The sequence below is a fragment of the Pelophylax lessonae genome (assembly GCF_965119305.1).
Source record: "Pelophylax lessonae genome assembly, chromosome: 5".
Classification (NCBI taxonomy): Eukaryota; Metazoa; Chordata; class Amphibia; order Anura; family Ranidae; genus Pelophylax; species Pelophylax lessonae.
The window spans coordinates 271454283-271481570 of NC_138772.1; the positions used below are offsets into that span (position 1 = coordinate 271454283).

The window sequence follows — 27288 nt, forward strand, 5'->3', positions numbered from 1 at the left end:
CGGCCTACCTGCACTCGCTGGCAGTTGATAGTAGATTCTCACAGGAACAAAATAACAAAGATAGGAAAAAAAATTTCATTTAAAAGGAAAAAATAAGCCAGGACCAGTGATACCAGCAAGGAACTAGGTCCTTACTCCTGACTAGGCAGAAAAAAAAAGCTGAGTGCCTATAGCTGAAAGTGGGCCTATACCGCCTGGGACTGCCCCATAGGCGTAGTCAAGCTTTTTCCTGCCTAGTGTCCTACTCCTGCAGAGGGCAGTATAACCCAATGGTCAAGATAAGGAGCTGTGTCCATCAATGAACGAAAGAGAAATTTTATTTTTCTGAGATAGTGAATTTTGGGTTTTCACTAGCTGTAACCCATGATCATCAAAATTAAAAGAAAGAAATTCTATATCCCTCTGTATGTAATGAATCTATACAATATATGAGTTTTACTTTCTGAATTGATTTACTGAAATAAAATAACTTTTTGATGATATTCAAATTTTTAAATGCACTTGTATGTCCCTCTTATGCACATCTAGACTGGAATTTTTACCCATTATTCAAAGCAGCTCCTCCTTTACTTTTTTTTAAATTTACTTTTAGATAGGATGATGCAGTATTTACCAAGTGTTTCTTATCATATGATACTAGATCATATGACACTGATTGCACAAAAGTGGATCTTATGTAATGACCAAATTATGGGACTTCTGAAGTTAACTGGTTTAAGCATATCTTATTTAGGGGTTTAATAGCAAACGGGTGAACACACAAGATTTTTTTTCATTATGGTTTGTGTTACAATTAAAAAAATTAATAAATCTTGCGCCTTCAAAGTCATAGGTATGTTGTGTACATCACATGGTACAAAAAATCCATTTTAATTCCAGGCTGTAAAACGACAAAACAGAAAACAAATCAATGTGGGTGAACAATTTTGCAAGGCACTGTATTTTTTATCTATTGAGTTTATTATCTGTAAATATTGACCTGTTGTGCACCACTGGAGTGCTTCTGTGCTGGGGTTAATGAGTTTGAAGATGACTTTCCCCTTTCACTCCACTCTTAGGTGTCTATGTTCATGCTGGTTTCCTCCCCGTAGATAAGTCACTCTCATGGCTATCAATACAATCAGAGCTGATGACAGAAGGAGTAAAAGCATTGTGCTACTGGAGGTTTGTCCCTTTCATATTAGTGGACATGATGCCATCACGCACAATAAGAGGGTGGGGGCCCCCTTAGCACTACAGTGATGTCATCAAGTGCACAGGGGGTGGGGTACCTATGCCCACATTGGCATCATGGTGGGGACATTTATGGAGTGAATCATTTTTAGTGTTGTACAACACCTTTTGACTTTAATATTATACATTTTTATTGGTTAGGAGGAATTAATCTCATTAAATCTCAATGTCCCTATTTTTCAGTCTTTCAGCTTTGTATAATAACCAATGATATATTTGTCTTAACAAGAGAGTTTGCCTTAAAAGCATTTCTTACCCTCAAATCTAAAATGTAACATATTGTAGCTTACCAATCCCTTGATGTGGAGGCTGTATTTTTTATTTTTTTTTTTTAGAATTTTGCCCATTATTTTTACCTGGAAATCCTGCAAAAATCACACTGTCCAAGCATGGCAACTATAGCTTACAGAATTTTATATATGGAGGAAGCCATGGCTGACACCTATGCTTGACTTAAAAAATGCCCCTCTCTTTATATCTCGATTACAGGAGGGTGGGGGTAGAGGGGGATAGCAGTTTACAGAAGGAGGATAACCACGCTTGTGTTTTATTTCACAGGAAGGGACAAAGAAACTGCATTTCTGGCAAGGTCAACAGGTATTTCCTGTACTAGCTAAAAATGTTTCTAGCCTGAAAAATTAAAACGAATGAAGCCACTACATCAGAGGACTGAAAAACGACATTTTACATGTTTGTTCTTGAGTTTAGATAAATTACATGCTAAAATCCCACAAGTCATTAAAAGAAATAAAAAAATAAAAATGAATGCTATGAGCATGCGTTATTTCACAGAAGTTATACTAAACAAAGCTCTTTGATAGAATGAGTTAGCTCATTGCATTTTTTTTTGGCCTGTATACCTGAACTCTCCCGGAATACTGCACTAAGCCTAGAGAAATGTGCTAGTCATGCTGTTGTAGCCAAATCTTCTATAACCCAATAAATACAGGACATATGGTTGTTGAAATTAAACAGAGAAAAGTTGCATCTGTTGTGTGTGCAGTGGATGCCCAGACAGCACTATATTTTCTTTCCTCTTGTGTCTTTCACAGGCATGACACAGCCCTGAAATATACTGCCAGAACAATCTGCAGAGAAATGTTAAAATGTATTTTCTGGCATTTACACTTAGTTCCTTTCCTCACCTTATATTAAATACACTGACATAATGTGTCTTTAGGGCTTTAAGACATTCAGAGCTTGGCAGCCTAACCTTAATTATTACATATTTTAAAAGGTTAGTATAAGCAAAAAAGGAAACTAAATTACAAAAAAACCCCAAAAACTGTAAATTACAAGCAGCAACAATTACTTATATTTTCAAAAGCAGATGATAACAATGCAGTATTTACAAACCATACGAGATAGTCTGCATATACTGATAATCCACTCAAAATACATTTTTCTTTCTCCTGCTGTATTCTCTAGAATGCAAGTAAAATAGATTTCCAACAGAAAGAGTGTGGTACTACTGCAACTGCTGGAGCAGGGGTCTTCGATCTAACCATCTCAAAGGAGTCTGTTAATTAAAATCCCCAGACTCTGCCAAACGTAATCCTTTTGTGCAGACAGAACGTTTAACAAGAATTACATCCTTCCTGTGAAAAGTAAAATGTCCAATACACATGTTCACAAGGAAAAGAAGTACTTACCACAGAGGAGGTGGCTTCATTGGGGTATTAGCTAAAAACAGCAAAAATAAATTGTTAATTCTTATTGCTAGTACCTGAACATTTTGAAAAGTGTATGAGTAAATTCTTTAAAACATTTAATCAAGTAAGGGGGGAGCTACACACACACACACACAAACAGGACAAGGAAAAGCGCAAGAGAGAGAGAGCGCCTACAAGCGAGGGAGAGCGGGAGAGAGAGAGAGCCTACAAGCGGGGGAGAGGGGGAGAGCAGGAGAGAGCCTTCAAGCGAGAGGGGGAGCACACGTGCGAGGGAGAGCGAGAGGGGGAGCGCACATGCGAGGGAGAGCGAGAGTGCACGTGCGAGGGAGAGCGAGGGGGAGCGCATGTGCGAGGGTGAGCGAGAGGGGGAGCGCACGTGCGAGGGTGAGCGAGAGGGGGAGCGCACGTGCGAGGGTGAGCGAGAGGGGGAGCGCACGTGCGAGGGTGAGCGAGAGGGGGAGCGCACGTGCGAGGGTGAGCGAGAGGGGGAGCGCACGTGCGAGGGTGAGCGAGAGGGGGAGCACACGTGCGAGGGTGAGCGAGAGGGGGAGCACACGTGCGAGGGAGAGCGAGAGGGGGAGCACACGTGCGAGGGAGAGCGAGAGGGGGAGCACACGTGCGAGGGAGAGCGAGAGGGGGAGCACACGTGCGAGGGAGAGCGAGAGGGGGAGCACACGTGCGAGGGAGAGCGAGAGGGGGAGCACACGTGCGAGAGAGATAGCATGTGCGAGGGAGAGAGCATGGGCGAGGGAGAGAGTACAAAACAGCAAGGGCTAGGAAGAGAAAATGTGACAGCAAAAGCTAGGGAAAACAGCGCCAGAAAATATTGAGCAAGGGAGAGAACACAAGCATGAACCGAAAGAGAAAGAGCAGGGAGTGAGGATGACAATTGAGGAGGATAAGAAAACCTTTAAAAGTGGAATGTCTTCTTGATGGATATCTTCTACTAGGACGTCTCTCAAATGTACTTGCTCTTCTTAACCTTCCAGCATGGGTTGCCTGGTATTCTGTTCGCCCACTAAAGAAAAAAAGTCACCATGGAAATTGCATTAGGTGAAATGTGCTAAAAAAAGTACCTTGTCACTTTGCATAGACATTTCAAGTGCATATAAGTACATACATAGATAAAAGAAAATCACTTTAAAGTGGTTGTAAACCCAGATAATAATAAGTGAACTGAACATTTATGCAAAGTAGCACAACTCATTTGTGTACAGTCTGGCAGGGATATGAGCAGCCTGTCATCTGTAATCCTACACGCTTTGCTACTGGAAAACAAAAAAAAAACATGCATAAAATGTGTCGCCACACCCCCTTCTCCTTTGATTGACAGACATGCAATGGAGACATATGCACGAGCATGAGTGAAGGGTGCATGTCTCAGACTTAGTGGAAGTCAAGTTTTTGTAAACCTCATATACATCAGTTCTCAAAAACCTGCACCATTTCATAGCTTGTTCAATAAAAATACAAAGCGCTGTATTATTACCTTTGTATTTTCATCTTTAAGCCAATCACAGCTTTTTGAAAATCAGTGGGCAGTGTAATCCTGACATCACTGAGGCTGCTAAGCCAATGCTAGTGTGTGTGAGTGTAGAGCTGGGAAGTGGGGTCAGTGATGTCATGACTCCACCTCCCAAGCTACGACATGTAGATACGCCCACGGACCAGAGATTTTCAGAGAGCTTGGTCACACTTTGAGATGAAAATACTGATGTAATAAGGCATGTCCAACATGCAGCCCGGAACCGCAGGCGGCCCAGAACCGCAGGCGGCCCGGAACCGCAGGCAATGCGGCCCACTGCCCCCTGACAATTTTTTATTTTATATTTTTTGCTGGGTAGGAAGGAAGTTGAGTCGGGGGCATGGCCACAGCGGCTTCAAAACTAAATGTAGGCAGAGGCTGCCTTGGAGGGGAGGGGAGGAGAGGAGGAGGGCGAGCACCGCCGGATTACAAATAGAGCAGGGATCTCCTGCTTACCAGACGGCCGCTGTCATACGAAGCCCCGCTTCCTGGACCTGCTCCTATGATAGACAGCACATTGGTCTATCATAGGAGCCGGTCCAGAAGGCAGGACTTTGTAGGACAGTGGTCACCGGGTAGCTGGGAGTTCCCCGCTCTGTGTAATTCAGCGGCTCTCCTCTCTCTTCATTGCAGACTGCATTGGATGGGCACGCACTGGTGAGAAACATAGAAACATAGAATGTGTCGGCAGATAAGAACCATTTGGCCCATCTAGTCTGCCCAATATATTTGAATCCTATGAATAGTCCCTGGCCCTATCTTATATGAAGGATAGCCTTATGCCTATCCCATGCATGCTTAAACTCCTTCACTGTATTTGCAGCTACCACTTCTGCAGGAAGGTTATTCCATGCATCCACTACTCTCTCAGTAAAGTAATACTTCCTCATATTACTTTTAAACCTTTGCCCCTCTAATTTAAAACTGTGTCCTCTTGTGGTAGTTTTTCTTCTTTTAAATATGCTCTCCTCCTTTACCGAGTTGATTCCCTTTATGTATTTAAAAGTTTCTATCATATCCCCTCTGTCTCTTCTTTCTTCCAAGCTATACATGTTAAGGTCCTTTAACCTTTCCTGGTAAGTTTTTTCCTGCAATCCATGTACTAGTTTAGTAGCTCTTCTCTGAACTCTCTCTAGAGTATCTATATCCTTCTGGAGATATGGCCTCCAGTACTGCGCACAATACTCCAAGTGAGGTCTCACCAGTGTTCTGTACAGCGGCATAAGCACTTCTCTCTTTCTACTGCTTATACCTCTCCCTATACATCCAAGCATTCTGCTGGCATTTCGTGCTGCTCTATTACATTGTCTTCCCACCTTTAAGTCTTCTGAAATAATTACTCCTAAATCCCTTTCCTCAGATACTGAGGTCAGGACTGTGTCAAATATTCTATATTCTGCCCTTGGATTTTTACGCCCCAGGTGCATTATCTTGCACTTATCCACATTAAATTTCAGTTGCCAGAGTTCTGACCATTCTTCTAGTTTTCCTAAATCCTTTTCCATTTGGCGTTTCCCTCCAGGAACATCAACCCTGTTACATATCTTTGTGTCATCAGCAAAAAGACAAACCTTACCATCGAGGCCTTTTGCAATATCACTTATGAAGATATTAAACAAAATTGGTCCCAGTACAGATCCCTGAGGTACCCCACTGGTAACATGACCTTGTTCTGAATGTTCTCCATTGACTACAACCCTCTGTTGTCTGTCACTCAGCCACTGCCTAATCCACTCAACAATATGGGAGTCCATGCTCAATGACTGCAGTTTATTGATAAGTCTTCTATGTGGGACAGTGTCAAAAGCCTTACTAAAATCTAGATATGCAATGTCTACTGCACCTCCACCGTCTATTATTTTAGTCACTCAGTCAAAAAAATCTATAAGATTTGTTTGACATGATCTCCCTGAAGTAAACCCATGTTGTTTTTCATCTTGCAATCCATGGGATTTAAGATGTTCCACAATCCTATCCTTTAATAGGGTTTCCATTAATTTGCCTACTATTGATGTCAGACTCACTGGTCTATAGTTGCTCGATTCCTCCCTACTACCTTTCTTGTGAATGGGCACGACATTTGCCAATTTCCAATCTTCCGGGACGACTCCTGTTACTAATGATTGGTTAAATAAATCTGTTAATGGTTTTGCCAGCTCACCACTAAGCTCTTTTAATAATTTTGGGTGTATCTCATCAGGACCCTGTGACTTATTTGTCTTCACTTTAGACAGCAATCTTAGAACGTCTTCCTCTGTAAAGACACATGCATCAAACGATTCATTAGTCATCCTTTCAAATGGAGGTCCTTCTCCTTCATTTTCTTCTGTAAAAACTGAACAGAAGTATTCATTAAGGCAGTCGGCTAGCCCTTTATTCTCTTCTACATACCTTCCGTCCTTTGTTTTTAATTTAGTTATTCCTTGTTTTAATTTCCTTTTTTCATTTATATATCTGAAGAATGTCTTATCCCCCTTTTTCATAGACTGAGCTAGTTTTTCTTCTGCCTGCGCTTTAGAAGTTCTTATAACTTGCTTGGCCTTTTTCTGCCTAATCTTGTAGATTTCCTTATCTTCATTGCTCTGGGTTTTTTTATAATTACAAAATGCTAGCTTTTTATTTTTAATGATTTGGGCCACTTCTGCTGAGTACCACAGTGGTCTCTTCCTTTTTTTGCTTTTACTGACAAGTCTAATGCAATTTTCTGTTGCCTTCAATAATGCACCTTTCAAGTAGTCCCATTTCTCCTGGACTCCATGTAATCCGTACCAGTCTGATAAGGACTCATTTATGACTAATTTCATTTTTTTCATTTTTTTTTTTTTTTCATTGGATGGGCACTGATCAGGCTGCATTGGATGGGCACGCACTGGTTAGGCTGCATTGAATGGGCACTGTTTAAGCTGCATTGGATGGGCACGCACTAGGCTGCAAGTGCCGTGCGATCTCCCAGCTGATGCGGGAGACTTAGGATGTCTGCAGTCAGTGACAGAGCCACTGCTTTCTGTATAGTTCTGGCTCTGTGACAGGGGGAGTGATATGAAATGAACTCCGCCTGTGACAGGAGCCATACAGGAAGCAGCCGCTCTGCTCTCTACTGCATCCGCTGCTTCCTCCAGCAGTACCCGCATGACCAGCAGTACCTGCCAGCAGTACCCACCAGCAGTAACCGCACCATCAGTACCCGCAAGCAGTCCGCAAAATAAGTAGAAAAGGTATGTGCATTAGCGTGTGTAAATTGTTTCAATATGTTTTTTAATAACTAGTTGTGTTTTGTCATAATGTCATGTCCTTGTTCATACATGTATGAATAAGGACATGAGATTTTCTGGCTGCCTAAGTCACATGTGCTCGGGGTGCAACTAGCCACCAGCACATAACTGTAAATATCCCAGCATATGCAGTGTTTCTGACCCCTACCACCATGACCACTTCAAATCCCTGAAATGGTCATGGTGGTTAGAGTGCTCCTTTAATACCTCTCAGAAGAAGTAAACCTCTGTATACTGATTCCATTTCATTTGATCATCCTCTAGTTGTGTTAAATTAGTGCGGGGGGATGGGGCACGGCGGCACGGGAAGGGCACGGCAGCGTTTTATTACTAATATACCTTAACTATAATATATATTTTATATGCGGCCCGAGAAAATTTCTCTACACTCAATGTGGCCCAGAGAAGCCAAAAGGTTGGACACCCATGACCTAAACAGTATTGGTGACCAAGTAAACCCCTTCTCGGAAATCGTATTCTCTAATGGCAGTGGCAATCTTTCAGCAGGATAATGTGTCCAGCCACAATGCAAAAATGGTTCAAGAATGGTTTGGGAAACACAATGAGTTTGAGGTGTTCACTTGGCCTCCAAATTCTCTGGATCTCAATACAATAAAGCACCTGTGTGATGTGCTGGAAAAACAAGTCCCATCTATGGAGGTCTCACCTTGCAGCCTACAGGGCTTAAAGAATATGCTACTTATGGCTTGCTGCTAGATACCCCAGCATACCTTTAGAGGTCTAGTGGCATTCATGCCCCGAGGGTTCAGGGCTGTTTTGGTGGCAAATGGGGTACCTATTCAATATTAGGTGGGTGGTCAAAGTTATGGCTGATCAGTGTATACTCGCCCACCATCATACTTGTATTGGTCAGAGAATTGGGGTCTACATTATGTCATTCCCCTGGATATGATCTTGCTACACACGTAACCTCCAAAGTAATTTTGCAATGTGTTAGAAATTTATTGTAATGTACAGGATTAAACTGTGTTATGCCTTTGCCAACATTTACCTGTCTCTAATTTGATTTAACTACACCTTTAAACTATTATACTGTGCCTAATTTAATTTTTATTCAAATCTGAGTGATGATTACCAAGGTTAATACAGTTGACGCAGAGGGTGATATTCTACAGTTTGCTGGGTTATTATATTGCCTATTTAGTAGGCAATTAGCATTTATAGGTGGAAAGGTCTATAATGTGCGCTCTAACAAGCAGGGCCCTCTGATTGCTTTTGTATTTAATTTTATTGCAACTGTACTATCCGTCTTCATTTTGTAAAATGCTATGCAAACTGTTGGCACCATATAAATCCTGTAAAATAATAACAAGAATAATAATGCAGTTTATTTCCCGTGAACTCTAGTCCTCATGTATGATATGTGTCTTAGCCCCCTAATTCTGTTACTACCCTTGCTCTGTGCTACCAGCATTTTCAAAGTAGTGATGGTCACTAAAGATCACATAAGTGCTTTGAATGTCAATGCTAATGAGATCTATGCTAGAGGAAACTAGGCTTTGTGCAATATACCATTTATACACATTAAAAAGAAAATATTTTTATTTTCAGCACTGCTTTTTAACCAAGTGTAACTACAGTCACAGAAAAAAAATACCACTTGGGTCCCAAGTGTAATTTATTAAATACTTTAATACGGCACCGTGGTTTGCCGAGGCATGCTGGATTGAAACCACCTGCTGTCAGTGACACTGGAAATCCAGCACTAAGCCCAGGAGCTGAACTGAAAGACTATCAGACAAATTTACTATAAAATGTATACATGTTCCTCCTTTTGCAGCTCTAAAAATTCACTGCTAAAAAAAAGAAAAAAAAAACAAAACAAAACATGCTTTAATTTTATGTGAAGTTTGACAGAAAATCTGACCAGAATGGCAAACATATTACCAAAAATACCCACAAAATTGGCATATATACTTTCCTGAATGAGATAAAACCCAATTTATTTTATTTATTATTACAGGTACTTATATAGCGCCATCAATTAGAGAGCAGAGCGGCTGCTTCCTGTATGGCTCCTGTCACAGGCGGAGTGCATTTCATATCACTCCCCCTGTGACAGAGCTGGAACTATACAGGAAGCAGCGGCTCTGTCACTGACTGCAGGCATCCTAAGTCTCCCGCATCAGCCAGGAGATCGCACGGCACTTGCAGCCTAGTGCGTGCCCATCCAATGCAGCCTAAACAGTGCCCATTCAATGCAGCCTAACCAGTGCATGCCCATCCAATGCAGCTTCACCAGTGCGTGCCCATCCAATGCAGTCTGCAATGAAGAGAGGAGAGCCGCTGGATTACACAGAGCGGGGAACTCCCAGCTACCCGGTGACCACTGTCATGCAAAGTCCTGCCTCCTGGACCGGCTCTTATGATAGACCAATGTGCTGTCTATCATAGGAGCCGATCCAGGAAGCGGGGCTTCGTATGACAGCGGCCGTCGGGTAAGCATATGATCCCTGCTCTGTTTGTAATCCGGCGGCGCTCACCCTCCTCCTCTCCTCTCCTCCCCTCCCCTCCAAGGCAGCCTCTGCCTACATTTAGTTTTGAAGCCGCTGTGGCCATGCCCCCGACTAGACTTCCTTCCTACCCAGCAAAAAATATAATACAATGTTGTCAAAGTAAGCGGAAAAGGGAACACACTCGCCATTTCGGAGGACCTGTGGGTGCCAAAAAGGAACCGGCGCATCAGCTGCAACCTCCATTTTTAAAGTGTCATGCACTGACACAAACCGTGCATCCACCTGCACCTTTTCATGCGCGGCTAGAGGAGCAGTGGAATCGTCCTCACTATCTGAGCACTCTGGGTGCATGGACGCAGACCCAGTAGGGTAACTATATACTATGCTCACCTGGAAAACAATCAGGGGAGGCCGCCAACTGCGATCCCGCAAGGGGACACCGACCAAGGGCCCACGAATGGACCACCTACTGGACAACGCAAAAAAACAAGGGGGGTCGCCCTCCATAAAGGGCATAATAGGAAATACCTCCCTTAAAAGGGGGTCTTCCGTCGTGATGCGGATGTGCAGGCAGGGTACCCTGATGGTCCCGCAGCGCTAAAAGGGGCAGGTGACCCACACAAAGGCTGTCAAAAATGAAGCGCCCCCCCCACAGCGCCACCCCTTCCAAGGGAGGTGCCAAGCTGAGCACATGGCCAAGCAGACCACAAGCCGCGGCCTAAATTTTTGTGGAGACCCAGCCGCAAGTGCACGGATCCCAGCCTGGTAGATGCCCAAAGGACGAGTGGGGGCTTAAGCTAAATGCACTCAGGCCGCCCCCCAAGGGAGGTGCCTGGCTCGGCCGCATGGCCTTGTAGGCCGCGGCCAAAATTTATGTTGGCGCCCAGCTGCTTGGATGCGAGCCCCAGTGGAACTGACCACCCAGGGACCCAGGGGCAGCAGAGGGGAGGGCGGATGCCCAAACGGGAGGCAGGGGTGAAAGACAAACAGTGACCACCAAAATTTTTAAAGGGGCTGGGGGGGGAGAAAAGAGGAACCTGGGGGTCCCACCATCCCAGGGAGGGGCCCACGTCCACCCCAAAATCCTCCTGGAGGGGGGACAGCTACTTACCATACCAGGAACAGGGTGGGCACTGCTCCAGACAGAGAAAACAAACAGAAGGCGCCTCTAAGTGCAGAAAATAAAAGACTTATGTCCAAAGGATAAAAATGCACTTACTAGCATTAAAATAAACCAGGCTCATCATAGGATGTGGCAAGGAATCCAGGGACAGGTGGTCCCAGGGGTGGTCCAATGTGCAGCTTGATGGTGGAGATCCCAACCGACCAGCAGAGGGGGTCCGCAGGAGAAAGAACCAAGAAGGGCGGCTGTGCTGCGGGGACCAGCGTGGAACACAAATGCCCGTAAGTGATGTCAAAGGGGCGGTACGCATTACAGAGCGTTGATTGGCTCCTTCTTCATGCCAATAACTCAGTCTGCTCAAGACAGACCACTGCTCCATTGTCATGTGGGTGCTGTCGGCCAGGAGAAACGCTACGACTCAGGCTGAGGCCAGGTCGTATGCGTCCTTGCAAGACATTTAACTCGCAGCCCAGACCTCGTCCAGTGGGGCTATGTCGTGACCAAGTTAGCACAGAGCTGCGGCCTTCACGCGCTCGTTAGCCAGACTGGGGGGACCCTCTGGATCTAGATTATCCAGTCTGTGGCCCAGTCCGGCAACTAATTGTAGATTCTGACAGGAACAAAACAAAAGGAAAAAATTCCACTTAAAAAGAAAATCGCCAGGACTAGAGTTCCCAGCAATGAACTAGGTCCTTACTCCTGACTAGGCAGGAAAAAACGGTTTATAGCTGAGAGTGGGTGTATACCCCCTGGAACTGCCAATAGGCATAGTCAAGCTTTTTCCTGCTTAGTGTCCTACTCCTGTAGGGGGCAGTATAACCCAATGGTTAAGAAAAATCAGGAGCTGTGTACATCAATGAACGAAAGAGAAACTGAGTTTTATACAACATTTGTTTAGCTCATTACATGAAAGAAAGGTTAAAAATACACTACTCAAAAAAATTTAAGAACACTTTGAAAACACATCAGATCTCAATGGGGAAAATATGCTGAAAAACTATACTGATATGGACGGGGTAATGTGTTAGGAATGAAAGGATGCCACATCATTTGATAGAAATAAAAAATTATCAACCTACAGAGGGCTAAATTTAAAGACACCCCGAAAATCAAAGTGAAAAAATGATGCAGCAGGCTAGTCCATTTTGCTGAAATTTCATTGCAGCAACTCATAATGGTACTCAGTAGTTTTTCTGCCCCCCCCCCTCCCCCACGTGCTTGTATGCATGCCTGACAATGTGGGGGCATGGTCCTAATGAGACGAAAGTGTCCTGGGATATTTTCCTCCCAGATCTGGACCAGGGCATCACTGAGTTCCTGAACAGACTGAGGTGCAACCTTGGTGTGTCAGATGGACTGAAACAATGTCCCAGAGGTGTCCTATTGGATTTAGGTCAGGTAAGCGTGGGGGTCAGTCAATGTTATCAATTCCTTCATCCTCCAGGAACTGGCTGCATACTCTAACCACATGAGGCCGGGCATATGAGTTCCAGGAGGAACCCATTACCCACTGCACCAGTGTAGTGTCTGACAATGGGTCAGAGGATTTCATTCAGATACCAAATGGGAGTCAGGGTGCATTGTCTAGCCTGTAGAGGTCTGTGCATCACTCCATGAATATGCCTCCCCAGACCATCACACCAGTCATGCTGAACGATGTTACAGGCAGCATAATGTTCTCCATGGCTTCTCCAGATCCTTTCACATTAGTCACACGTGCTCAGGGGGAACCTGCTCTCATCTGTGAAAAGCACAGGGTGCCAGTAGTGGACCTGCCAATTCTGGTGTTCAAGGGCAAATGTTAACTAAGCTCCATGGTGCTGGGCAATTAGCACAGGGCCCACTAGAGGACGTCGGGACCTCAGGCTAACCTCATGAAGTCTGTTTCTGATTGTTTGGTCAGAAACATTCACAGCAGTGGCCTGCTGGAGGTCATTTTGTAGGTCTCTGGCAGTGCTCATCCTGTTCCTCAGAACAGAAAGGAGCAGATACCACTGACCTGGACCTGTATACCACACTGCGACACTCCACACGCTGCACAACATACCAAGGAGGAGCACCTACTGCAGGATCTAGTGCCCAACGCGACTTTACAGGCCGGTCCCGCATCTTCCTTTATTTTGTTGGAGCCCAGGTACAGTACTAGTGCCGTGCTTAGGTACTGATTTGCAAGCTGCATAAGTAGCCAGAAGAGCTGGTATGTAGCCAAGATGGAGCAATAAATATATATATATATATATAAAAAGAAAGTAGAGGGAAAAAAGGGCAACCATCACCTAAGTATACTAGCAAAAAAAAAAGAGGATAGGAGGTCAGTGGAAATTGTCATATGGATATGGAGGTCCTTATAGTTATTTTTGCCAGTGTCCAATCATCTGAAGGTAGCACCATATAACCCAGTAGTGTAAGAATATGCCTGTGTCCTGTACTGGACAATCAAGAAAATGTTTTACTGTATTTACAATGTTGCTTGGTGCCCTGGATTTAAAAATTTCAGAAAATGATCTTCAAAAACTTTGATTCATAGCAAAGAAGGAAAATCTCATTATGGTACAGTCCTTAGTAAATAGGTCACAAATCATTATAGAATTGGCTCAGTCAGCTATACAGGTTTGCAAGAGCAGGTGTAACAAACACGCACAAAAACATGTTTGCTACTCCTTTGCTAAACCCAAGGCTACATCACTGGGTTTCAGCAGGATTTTGCTTGATACATTCCCATTCACTATATTTAAGAAGTACATGTATCATTTAACTTTTCAAGAATTTATTAAAAGAGGTGTTATTTTGACAATTATTATAGTAAGTTTACCTGAATCGGAATCTTGATCCCAATCGAATAAAGTCAGTTCGAGTGGATTTTGTATTTGCTGGGGTTCTTAGCCTGAAAAAAGCATGATGCTCCACTGCACATTTCCACAAATGTTTACAGGCTTTAGAATTATCCAAGCGAAAAACAAATGTATGTTCCTGCTCCCTACCCTACAGTGAGAAAAGAAAAAGTTGTGTGAAATAAGACAACTGATATCAGCTTGCCTATAACTTGCTAAAAAACCATCAGTAGACCTTACCTGCTCATCATCTTCTACAACAACAAGGGTTAATTTGCTTTTCTTAAAATCCATTTTGGTAATTTTTGGCCTAGTAACAAGAATACAGGAAATTTTATTTAGGGTCTGCTAAAACACATAAGAAAGCCAGTGCCATCAATTAGTAGTTGATAGGGAGGAACATACTAGAACTACTGTCTATATAGTTCCCTTGCTTTATAAAGGGATTTTTTTTTCTGGCAACTATAAATTTACAGCTATCCCACAGTTTGAAATAGCTTGTAGCAACTGAATATGTGATATCAATTCCTACTGAAATGCAAAATTGCAATGACTTTCTGAGGGTTATTTACTAAAACTGGAGCGTGCAAAATCTGGTGCAGCACTGCACAAAAGCTTCCAGGTTTTATTGTCAAAGCTTAAATCGAACAAGCAGAAGTTAGAAGTTAATGTCAGCTGTAATACAACTCCCCCCAAGTGGCCTAAATTGCTAGCCACCTACAGGATTAAGGATGTGTGTATACATATATATATATATATATATATATATATATATATATATATATGTAGTATTCTTTATTTGAATTTCAATAAGATTATGCTTTTGGATATCTAATATATTACATGTACAGTAGCTCTATGTGAATGGCAAGTCTGATCAGTGGCAGTTTACAAAGTATTCTGTGGTTTTGTGCATACTTGTTTAGTGATTTGCAATTTTAAGGACTGCAATGCATGTTCAAAGTAGGTTTTACTTAAAAGTTTTTGGTCGTTAATAAAGCAACAAAGTGTTAATGATGGGCAACAGCACTTGCACCATGTTATCGCTTACTAAATTTTGCACAAAGGGAATAAACAGAAAAAAGAGTCATATTAAAATAGGATATCCAGTCATCGCAAAATACCCTGATAAAATGTTCCCAAGTAAGATAGTTTAGAATGGAGGCTACCTGTGCCAAGTTATTCAGATTCAGTCAGATATTGGCAGAAAGCTTAAACAGTGCAACATGTCTCACAATCTGAGCGTGGGAGTATATAATCATTCTTAGATTTATCCTTGACTAGGTGGTTTGGATGAGCCCCACACATTACATAGTTGCTAGAGAATCTGAATGAAATGTAGGATGTAACAAAACAATATAACACTCATGTCAAGATTATCATCAAGCCAAATGCAATCCCTTTCTATGACCTTTGTACCATGGCTTTTTTATTTCTCTTACAGGCTGCAATTTAGACACAACACTTTGTTGGTCCTAGTTAACGGATAAGGGAATATTGCCACTTTACTTGGAATCATGCCTAACAAAAGTAAAAATGCCTTTTTGAATTAGGAGATTAACAGATTCAATACTATCCGCAACTTTACTTGATCAAGATTATTATGGCACAATTTTACATATACAGTCAGGTCCATAAATATTGGGACATAAACACAATTCTAATCTTTTTGGCTCTATACACCACCACAATGGATTTGAAATGAAACAAGCAAGATGTGCTTTAACTGCAGACTTTCAGCTTTAATTTGAGGGTATTTACATCCAAATCAGGTGAAAGGTGTAGGAATTACAACAGTTTGTATATGTGTCTCCCACTTTTTAAGGGACCGAAAGTAATGAGACAGCATAACAATCATAAATCAAACTTTCCCTTTTTAATACTTGGTTGCAAATCCTTTGCAGTCAATTACAGCCTGAAGTCTGGAACGCATAGACATCACCAGACGCTGGGTTTCATCCCTGGTGATGCTGTGCCAGGCCTCTACTGCAACTGTCTTCAGTTCCTTCCTGCTTGTTCTTGGGGCATTTTCCCTTCAGTTTTGTCTTCAGCAAGTGAAATGCATGCTCAATCCGATTCAGGTCAGGTGATTGACTTGGCCATGGAATAACATTGGTCTCATCTGTCCACAGGATGTTGTTCCAGAACTGTGAAGGCTTTTTTAGATGTTGTTTGGCAAACTATATTTTGGCCTTCCTGTTTTTGAGGCTCGCCAATGGTTTACATCTTGTGGTGAACCCTCTGTATTCATTCTCATGAAGTCTTCTCTTGATTGTTGACTTTGACACACATACACCTACCTCCCGGAGAGTGTTCTTGATCTGGCCAACTGTTGTGAAGGGTGTTTTCTTCACCAGGGAAAGAATTATTCGGTCATCCATCACAGTTGTTTTCTGGGTCTTTTGGTGTTGCTGAGCTCACCGGTGCATTGTTTCTTCTTAAGGATGTTTCAAACAGTTGATATGGCAGCCCCTAATATTTTTGCTACCTCTCTGATGGGTTTGTTTTGTTTTTTCAGCCTAATGATGGCTTGCTTCACTGATAGTGACAGCTCTTTGGATCTCATATTGAGAGTTGACAGCAACAGATTCCAAATGCAAATAGCACACTTGAAATGAACTCTGGACCTTTTATCTGCTCCTTGTAAATGGGATAATGAGGGGATAACACACACCTGGCCATGGAACAGCTGTGCAGCCAATCGTCCCATTACTTTTGGTCCCTTAAAAAGTGGGAGGCAGATATACAAACTGTTGCAATTCCTACACCTTTCACCTGATTTGGATGTAAATACCCTCAAATTAAAGCTGAAAGTCTGCAGTTCAAGCACATCTTGATTGTTTCATTTCAAATCAATTGTGGTGGTGTATAGAGCCAAAAAAATTAGAATTGTGTTGATGTCCCAATATTTATGGACCTGACTGTACCTCATCTGTACGGAGTCAGGCATCCTCACATATGGTATAGTACTAATAGATCAGCATTTTTGCAATGATTTAACACTTTGTATCACAATATGCATACTGTAATGTTTTATAATTAATGTTTGCTCATTTCTAATTGAAGTTTTAGCATAGGGCTGGGTTCACATTAATGCAATGTACTATGTATTGAAACTTGGTTGCATGTTGGATGTGGTTTGCATATTCAATAGAGGAAAAGTCACGCTGGAATCATACCAAAGTAGTACAATACGCTTTACCAAGATCCCACTGTTGTTGCGGTGATGTAAACTGGCATTTTTTAAAACAATGTGATTTTCATTGGCATGCGATTCTGCGCGACTGAAATCACACTAGTGTGAACCAGGCCTTAATCTGGATTGAACTCAGATTGAACGTAAAAAGGTTGTAAAGGCTTAGCCCTGGTTCATACTTATGCGATGCTAGAAATGCAGGGGATTCTGTGCTTTTGCCATACTGCATTGCAATCGCGTGGCGTCCATGCAATCTGCTGCGGGTGCAATCTGCTGCGGGATTGCCAGAATCGCGTTGCATGGGTATGAACACCCATGTGATGGGATTTAGGTGTGGGGAAAAAAGGGTCCTGCACCATTTTGGTGTGGATGCGATACAATTTCTGCTATACTAAATTATGGCTGAAATTGCACCACACAGACATCGCATTTGATGTGCCCAGGAAAGCGGTGTAACTCCTGTGCGAATCACATGTGGTGTCTGCATCGCAAAAGTGTGAACCCAAGGTCAAGGTTTTTTACAAAAACATTGTGCGCAGCAGCCCCTCCCCCCCATACTTACCTGAGCCCCATCTTGATCCAGTGATGTGCACAAGAGGAGAGGCTCTCCTGGGTCTCATCCTCTTCATTGGTTGCACTTTATTGCATTGATTTTTATAATTTTTAAGGATTTCATATATTTTGTGGCCACGTATTATCTGTGTATTTATAGGCACCAGCACTTTATCTTCACGTTTCTATTTACCATCACTACGCAACATTTCCCACACCTTTTTAACAGTTCCCCACACTATTTATTTGATTGAAGTTGATCATCATATATTTTTATGCCTGGTTTTATTTATTATTTATAAAGAAATTAGCGCCGATTCACCCCCTCTATGCTCATTGACATTTAGTGCATCCGGGGGGATGGTTGCATACCCCTTAGTAGGGGTGAAACCTCAGGTGGGGGCCAGCTTGCTCCGAGTTGCTGCCTCTGACCTGCACAACCCAAAGCCCCCTGAGTTGGATGGCAGGCTGGCCAGGGAGTCTGAAGCTCCTGTGGATCAGGTGTGAGTGACATTTTTTTAAAGGTGGACTATTATGTTTGTTTCAGGTGGGAGGAGCCTCTCTCTCAGATGCTGCACTGGAAGCGAAAATGCTATTTTCATAAGCTTGTCTGCATGAGGCCTAGAAAGGTATACAGGCATTTAAGTTTGTATTAGGCATACTTGATTGTGGTGCCTAATGGAAGGGGAGGCAGAGCCTTACAGGCATTAGTTATCTGAGGGAAACAACTGTCAAAATCCAGCAAGTCGGTTTTCAAGAAAGCAGACTTGGCTTGAAGGTCTGCAAGTGTCACAGAGGAGCCTTCAAACACAAACATTCACTAAACTGACCATGAATGCATTCAAATTCTCTAATGTCCATAGGAATCTCAATCTTTTTCCGAAATTTATATTAGTTTTAAACCTATGATTATATCGATTATATAAAAAGACCTGGGCGAAATCACACATGAACATTTCATATCATCTTATGTTGGAGACAACTTGGTCCAAGGCAACAGATAACAGTGTCTTCATTATCTATTTTGGTATAGCTGGGAGTTTAGGCTCACTAACTTTCATTTGAGCTACTTTATATATCCATTTTAGCTTAAAGTGTATGAAATGAGTGTCTTATATTACTCAACCACTTTGTGAAGCTTCTATATTTCCCCAGAAGACTCCCCATCAATAAAAACTACCTAAACCTATAAAAACTGTCAGAATGTGGTTACAAGGCATTCATAATATAGGCAAAGGATGTTTTGAAAGGGCCCATGCCATCTGGAAAGTGTTGCAAAAGTTCAATTGATTCTGCCCCACTGTGACCTTATTTTAACCTTTGCAGTTATAAAGAAAAAATAATTGAAGAGTCAAGCTAATGTAAAATCAGGAGTGACAAGAAGTGGTATAAAATATATTACCAGAAGAATAAACCAATTTTGTTTGAACCTTCAAATATTAGGATGCCTGTTGGGGTAAGTCCAAGAGCGTAATCACAGCCATCTTTACCCTAAACACATAAAAATAAATTAGGAAGCAAGCAAAACATGTACAAATATCAAAGTGTGTTATCCAGAAATGCAGGTGCAAGATCACAAACACAAAACTAGATCTAAAACAGATAAACCTCTTAATGCCAGCTGCATGGATATATATGGCCCTGTGTAAACCACTTACTGTGCTGAGAGCATGCCCCCAGCATGGTAGCCAGCGATTTACAGGAAAGTTGCCGATGCATTCTAGTGATCAGAATCAGACCTGAAATGCCCGCCTCTGCCTCCCTGCGTTTAGAACCCTTAAAAGTCCAGGAGGAGGCTGGCAGGAAGGGGTTAGAGCATCTTTACACTGTATGTTCCACCCTTCTCTTCCTCTGCAAAATTAGGGATAGAAACTGCAGACTCCTCCTCTCTTCTTGAACGGTCAAGTTTATTCATGGCTGGCCATCTTGGGAGAAAGTGTTTTTGACCTAAATCTGACTGGATGTCTCTCTGTAGACCCTTATTGATCTTTTAAACCTGTGATTTTTTTGTATTAATCTACCTGATGTATCCATTTTAAGGCAAATTTCTAGCATTAATAGACCCAGGAAAAATGAAACCTAAAATTTAAGATAATACATTAATAACATTCTTTTAATACATTAAAAGGAAATCTAAAGCAATTCAGCCCTCATAATATATATATATATATATATATATATATATAAATAAATACATAAAAGGTACATAAAGTGCGCTTAAATATACAGATCAAACAGATTAGGTAACCCCCCTATTCATCAATGCGTTTCAGGATATATTAGATGTAGCACACCCCCTAAGGAGCCACAGATGAACTGGGATCCCCCACCATGCACAGTCAGGCACACCAAATTTTCACAGGCACTCCTGAGACATACCAGTCCGCAGCTTGGTTTTTGTGGCTTATTGAGGGTTAATAACTTGGATGGGAATGGGAAATTATGGGATGCCCACTTGACTTTAACAAAACTTAACATCTTCAGGGACACGCTTCCTATATACAGCTCCAACTTCTTCCTCCAGCACACACTTGCAGACACTAGCTGAGTCACTGTTTGGATATCCGACAGGCAGTCAGATTTTTAGCAATGGCCCTTTTCAGGAAGAACTCCAAGTCCCTTCTTGTGTAGAAATTCTAGTGATCCGCTTGCATTACTCCTCCTGTGGCTATTGGCCCCAGCACCACTTCTTCAGGCGCTGCCAACCCACATGGCAGCAGCTACCGCTTTCACTAGCGCTTCAGGCTAACATTCTTCCACAGTCCTCCTGACTGTCTCTCACCAGCCCACCCGGCTGACTCGCAGGAGATCTCCCAGGGAAGGAATTGAAGACTTGGCACAACGTGGGAGAACTGAGTGAACAGGGAGAATATGACATGTCTTGCACCTACATGTGGCAGTCTCACCCCTTGTAAGTCCCCAGTAGTGCTTCTGTACTCACACTGTCCTTACACTTGCTCCAGGATAGGTTTCCTACATGTGTTGTGTCAGGATCCTTCCAGCACCCGAGGCCCCAGCCAAAGGTGCCCCCCCCCCCCCCAGACTAGGGGGCACCCTAAGGGGCCACTGACAGCCTCCACAGCACTAAATATTTATCTTCCACCCAACTGCCCCTGATGGCATAGCCCATGTCTATTTATGAGGTAAGCTCTGCCCCCTGCCATCCCATTGCTGGGGATTGGCTGAGGCCTCATAAATATGCATGGTAGCCCCTCCTTACTCCCACCCTCCTACTCTGGAAGTTTCTACACACTTCCAGACCAGGGGGAAGTGCCAGAAAGCTGAAAGATTAAAGTGTTACTAAACTCAGATCCTGCATTCACTATATCTGGTCTCCCACAGTACACAGAACATGGAAATGCAATGATTTTAGTAAATATAAACTGCTAAATACCTTTTCTCATCAGCTGTATATAGCAATTACAGCAATCGACTTGTATCAGTGAGTGCTGATAGTTTGTAGGAGGAGTTTTCTCTCCCACAATTGTCCTATCAGGCTTCAAGACCCCTAATTATCTGTCTGAACATGTCTGGACAGTGCTGATTGGCCCTGTGCTGATCACATGTACCCTCCCAATAAAAAAAAAAAAAATCATCCATCAATCAAGATGTGACACCCCACCCACTGTGTTCTTTTTTAGTTACTGAGCACGGAGGAGGAGGGAGGGACCGGGCTGTCATTTAAGATCTGTATACACGACCGCATGTGTGATGTTAATACCATGTGACCTGAATAGATCAGCTAAAACCAGGAAGTGTTCTATCCTGCAATAGAGACCAAACAGAGCATGTGCAGCTGAACTAAACTTACTGTGCTGATCTGGACTTGTCCAGAGTGAACGTGCAGGTGGGGGGAAGAACCAGGCATACAATATCACACAGCCTTTGTACACAACGCAGACACAACGCAGACACAACGCAGAGGATTAATCACAAGTTACAAGCATGCTATTCTGCATCTATAGACAGATTTTACTGTTGTGGGTTTAGTAACACTTTAAATTATCCAGCCCTGAGTCACTGAACCCTGACCCAGATTCACAGCTCAGGTTTAGCCCTGAGCTAAATAAATTTACCTACACTAACAGAAACCGATCTTGCATCTAGCACACATACTAGAGGGTGCTACATATACCTCACTTTATATTTATTCACTTTCTATTTACTTACCGTTACTTTATTTTTATTTACTTTAACTTCTTTTTAATTTAACAATAGTTTATTGATGTATTATCTTAAGATTTGAGGTTACTTTTTTCCTTGTGGGCACAGCTAAAGTAGGTGCTTTTTATCATATCTTTGCAACTATGGGATAGTACCCTTGAGGAAATGTTTTGTGTATTATGAGAAGTTCACTTTCTAATTATTTGGTAAAGTCAACTTTCTAGCATTCATGTGGATTTTTTGGAACCTGTGTACATTTAAATTAAGTGCTACTCTTTTCGGTGAATGAAGATGCAAAAGAGGAGTTTGTATGTCACTCTGCTCTCTACTCCTATCAGCATGCCTTTTGTTCGCACAACAGAACAGCTGAACGACTCCTAGCGCTGCTTCGCTCTCTCTCTGATTGAACACTACTGAACAGGGGATTGCAATCAGCTGACACAAAGTAAAATTCAGGCACCAACGTAACATTTTAATTACATCATAATGATATTATGTATTATTTTTAATGAGTTAAATTATGTACTTCATAATGAAAGCTTTGACTGATTTGTACTGTACTGCAGGTTCTTTAACAAAGAATTTGTAAAAAAAAAAAAAAAAATACTCATTAGCAGGATGTCAAAATTACCAACATGGTTTAGCCCTTAGGCTCACACTGGGGCGGCTTCACAGTTGCTCGACTCTGAAGCCGCCCCCCTATAGCGCGGCTTGCAAACAACTTCTTTAACCACTTGCCAACCTGGCCATAGCGAAATGATGGCTACAGCGCGGTCAGCTTATTCTGGGAGGGAATACAATTACGTCCTCCAAGAAACGTGCTTTCCGCGCGCCCCTTGGGGCACGCACACGGAAGCGTTCGTGCTTGCTGGGTTCAGGGGACCCAGTGCATCACAGATCGCAGTAAAGGGCCAATGACAGCGGCCCTTTACTGCATCATTGGACAGAGCGATAAGTTGTCAACAAACCGGTGCATGTCCGGTTCAGTTCTTTCCTCACACGTTGTACACAGCGATTGGTACAGCGTGCGAGGAGTGGAATGACAGCAGCACCGCTCACACCTGCTGCCTCAGTCATGCCCTACGTGCCTCAATCATGTCCATCCATGCCATAATCATTCCTCATCTGTGCCCACCCATACCACCTCATGACTCATCCGTGGTCATCCATGCCACATCAAAGCTCTTCCATGCCATATTCCGTGCCACGTCAGTGCTCATCCGTGCCACATCAGTGCTCATCAGTGCCACTACAGTGCTTATCAGTACCCTGCTGTGCCTCACAAAAGTGTAATGGGTAAATGACAGTGCTAAATTAATGTTGGGCCTCTGTAAGTGGCTAGGCTGTGTAAAAGTTTCACACGTGGTATCACCATACTCGGGAGGAGCAGCAGAATGTATTTTGGAGTGTAATTTTTGCTATGTACATGCTATGTGTTAGAAAGATCTTATAAATGGACCACTTTGTGTAAAAAAAAATAAAAAAAAAATGCACTTTTATTTTCTTTCCACATTTTCCAAAAACTTGAGGAAAAAAAATGACACGTTCCAAAGATTCATTATGCCTCCTAGATTATGCGTTGGGGTGTTTGCTTTCTAAAATTGGGTCATTTTGAGGTTGCTTACATTGTCCTGGTACTCCAAGGAGTACGATAGGTTGTCAGGAAATTATGTGTGTAATTTATACTCCTAAAACGCCTGGAGGTGCTACTTGGATGTTGGGCCTCTGTATGTGGCCAGGCTGTGTAAAAGTCTCACACATGTGGTATCGCCATACTCCGGAGTAGCAGAAGGTATTTTGGGGTGTAGTTGCAAGTATGCCTATACAGTGTGTGTGAGAAAATAACTGGGTAATATGACAATTTTATGAAAAAAAAAGAAAAATCTTCATTTTGAAAAAATTACAACTTCAAAAAAACTCACCATGCCTCTTACTAAATACCTTGGAATATACTTGGATACTTGGATTTTGCAAAAGGGTTTGACACAGTTCTCCACACACGGCTAATGTGTAAGGTAAAGTCTACTGGCTTGGAAAGATTGGTTTGTAATTGGATAGAAAATTGGCTAAATAGATAGAGAGTAGTGAATTCTTACTCTGAATGGTCTAAAGTTACCAGTGGTGTACCCAAAGGTTCAGTGTTGGGACCCCTACTTTTTAATATCTTTATAAAAGATATAATCATGAATAATCTGGGATTAAAAGAACCATTTCAGTCTTTGCAGATGACACCAAGCTTTGCAGTGGAATAACTTCCTTACAGGATGTAGAGACGACGGTCTTTTTTGGTCCCATCTCGGTGTGAAATCTATTTCCCATTTGTATGTCCGGGGAACCTTCCGGTCCTTTGCGGACATGCAATCTGCTTTCGGTCTGCCCTCCACGGCTTATTTCCGCTACTTGCAATTGAGACACACGGCGGCCGTGCAATTTGGCCTTCGTGATGTCTCACTGGAACCGACCCCCTTGGAAAACCTCCTTTCTGACTCCTCACACGAGAAGCTGGTCTCTACATACTATACTCGGCTTTTACATTCTCATTCCAAACGGTTGGCGGTGATTGAGTCTCAGTGGCGGGAGGATATCCCGGAATTGTCGGAGGAGGTGTGGCATGACGTCCTTCCTGAACAAATACCTGTTGTTATTTCCTCCAGGGATAGGGTTATCCAACTGAAGTTTCTTTATAGAGCGTACTATACCCCCGTATTCTTGCACAAAATAGGTACACTGCCTTCTCCACTCTGCTCCAAATGTACTATTGCCGATGGCTCCTTTTTCCATATGTTCTGGGAGTGTCCTCCTATCCGTGCCTTTTGGTCGGCAGTCACTGCCTTTATTGCTGATATTTCTCAGTTATCCAATATTTGTAGCCCCCTTCGTTGAAGCATGCCCAGAAGCTGTGCAGGGATACCGTGCTTGCACCGGAAATGACGAGCGGGGCCGGTGCAGGCGCATTGTGGCACTCTGACGTCACGGAAGAGGACACGAAGAGGGATGCTGCGGCTTCAGCTGCCCACACCTGAGATGGCAGCGATATAGAAGAAATTTTCAAGGTAAGTATTTCTTCTTACAGGTAAATGCGACCCGGGACAGTTCAGAGGCTATCCATTATTGGGGTATTTTTAGCTCAAATTGACCCCCGGGGCCGGAACTTCGCTTTAACAGAGGCATGGACTCCTGAGAGTGAGATATAATTTTGCCCCTGTACAAATCATTAGTAAGACCTCATCTGAAATATGCAGTTCAGTTTTGGGCACCAGTTCTTAAAAAGGATATCGGGGAACTGGAGAAAGTGCAGAGAAGGGCAACCAAACTGATAAGAGGCATGGAGGAGTTCAGCTTTGAGAAAAGATTAGAGGAACTGAATTTATTCTCTCTTGAGAAGAGGAGATTAAGGGGGGATATGATCAACATGTATAAATACAGGGGTCCATATAGTGAACTTGGTGTTGAGTTGTTCACTTTAAGGTCAACACAGAGGACAAGGGGGCACTCTTTACGTCTAGAGGAAAACAGATTTAATCTCCAAATACGGAAGGGTTTCTTCACTGTAAGAGCTGTGAAAATGTGGAATAGACTCCCTCCAGAGGGGGTTCTGGCTAGCTCACTAGATTGCTTTAAAAAAGGTCTGGATTATTTCCTGTGTGTACTTAATATACAGTAAGTGGGTACTAAAAATTTTTTTGGGTAAAGTTGATCCAGGAAATATCCGATTGCCTCTCGGGGGATCAGGAAGGAATTTGTTTTCCCTGCTGTAGCAAATTGGATCATGCTTTGCTGGTTTTTTTTCGCCTTCCTCTGGATCAACTGCGGGTATAGGATTGTGTAAATGGGATTGTATGGTTGAGTTTTCAATACTGGTTTTTTTTTTTTGTTAGTTGAACCAGATGGACTTGTGTCTTTTTTCAACCTGACTAACTATGAATGTCTACTTTCCGAAAAGTGGTAATTTGGGGGGTATTTATACTTTCCTGGCTTGTCAAAAAGTGAGATAGGCCGGCAGTACATCAGGTGTGATCAGTTTACGACTGGCACGATAGCTTGTAGACGCTATAACCTTCACAAAGACCAAATAATATATACTTGTTTTTTGTTATTTTTTACCAAAGATATGTAGCAGTATAACTTTTGGCCATAATTTATGAAGAGAAATTACTAAATTTACAAAGTTTTAAAACCGAAACAAAGAAAAATGCATTTTTTTTTTACAACATTTTAAGTCTTTTTTCATTTATAGCACAAAAAAAAGAAGTGATGCTCTATTTGTGTGAAAGAAAAAAAAAAAGACGAAAATTTCATATGGGTACAGTGTTTCATGAGTAATTGTCATTCAAAATGTGAGAGCACTGAAAGCTGAAAATTGGTCTGGTTAGGAAGGGAGTTTAGGTGCCCAGTGGGTAAGTGGTTAGAAGTCAATGCAAGCCATTCCGAAGTTGCTCTCAAATAGTGCAGGAACCTTTTTCTAAGTTGGAGCGACTTGAGTCACGCCAATCAGAATGGTTCCATTGTACTAAATGGAGCGCGACTTGTCAGGCGACTAAGTCACCTTTCTTGATAAAATGTTTGTTAATGAAGAGCCCCACAACACTAAGTGTTAATTAAACAAAAATTACATTTTATAAAATTGTGGTATAACAAAAGAAGAAATAATTTACCTTGACAATGTGCATATCAACTCCATACATCTCTAACCACTTCGCTTTATTCAAGTAACATAGCTCGGCCTGGGCTGGTGTTTTACCCCTTAGAATGAGGGGGGAAAAAAAACCAAAGATTAAATAGAAACTCGAGTCAAATCAGAAGAACAAATACAGGTTAAAACTGCTACAGAAGCTAGTGCCTAATTTTAACCCAATGTTCTCTTCTTCCATGCAGCCAGTTCTCTAGTCGATCAGGGTCCAAGTATGCAACATGGCTGCTATACTCATAAAGAGACCTGGTCATCAATTTACAAAATGCAGGTGAAAACACTGAAAAGTCTAGTATTTATATGTTTACTTGCTGTGTTTTCTATAAAGGATATAAAATTCAACAAATCTAGCATCTTTGAACTTGTTAGAAAAACTGACTTTTCAATTTTCTAGCACAGGCACTCCCTCCTTGAACATTCTAGTTCTCTTCTCTACCTAGGAGTGTCCAGTTACTGCCTGTACTAGTCCAGGTACTCCTCCCCTCCCTTCGCCGCTTACATATTTTTTTAGGTAGCCTTCAGGGAAGACGCAAAAGGGTAATACTATAGCAG

The 27288-nt window shown here is 42.4% G+C and overlaps 1 protein-coding gene across 2 annotated transcripts in view; it reads right to left on the reverse strand.

Moving 5' to 3' along the window:
* The window catches only part of EPB41L4B (erythrocyte membrane protein band 4.1 like 4B), an 839761-nt gene that overhangs the window by 442048 nt on the left and 370425 nt on the right, over positions 1 to 27288 (reverse strand). For both annotated transcript variants that reach the window (XM_082258285.1, XM_082258286.1), the window contains exons 8-13: positions 26702 to 26789; positions 19285 to 19373; positions 14375 to 14444; positions 14116 to 14285; positions 3815 to 3924; positions 2886 to 2916 (exon numbers count right to left, since the gene is read on the reverse strand). In XM_082258285.1, coding sequence (XP_082114411.1) covers positions 2886 to 2916; positions 3815 to 3924; positions 14116 to 14285; positions 14375 to 14444; positions 19285 to 19373; positions 26702 to 26789 — 558 coding nt within the window. The remainder of the gene's footprint in view (positions 1 to 2885; positions 2917 to 3814; positions 3925 to 14115; positions 14286 to 14374; positions 14445 to 19284; positions 19374 to 26701; positions 26790 to 27288) is intronic.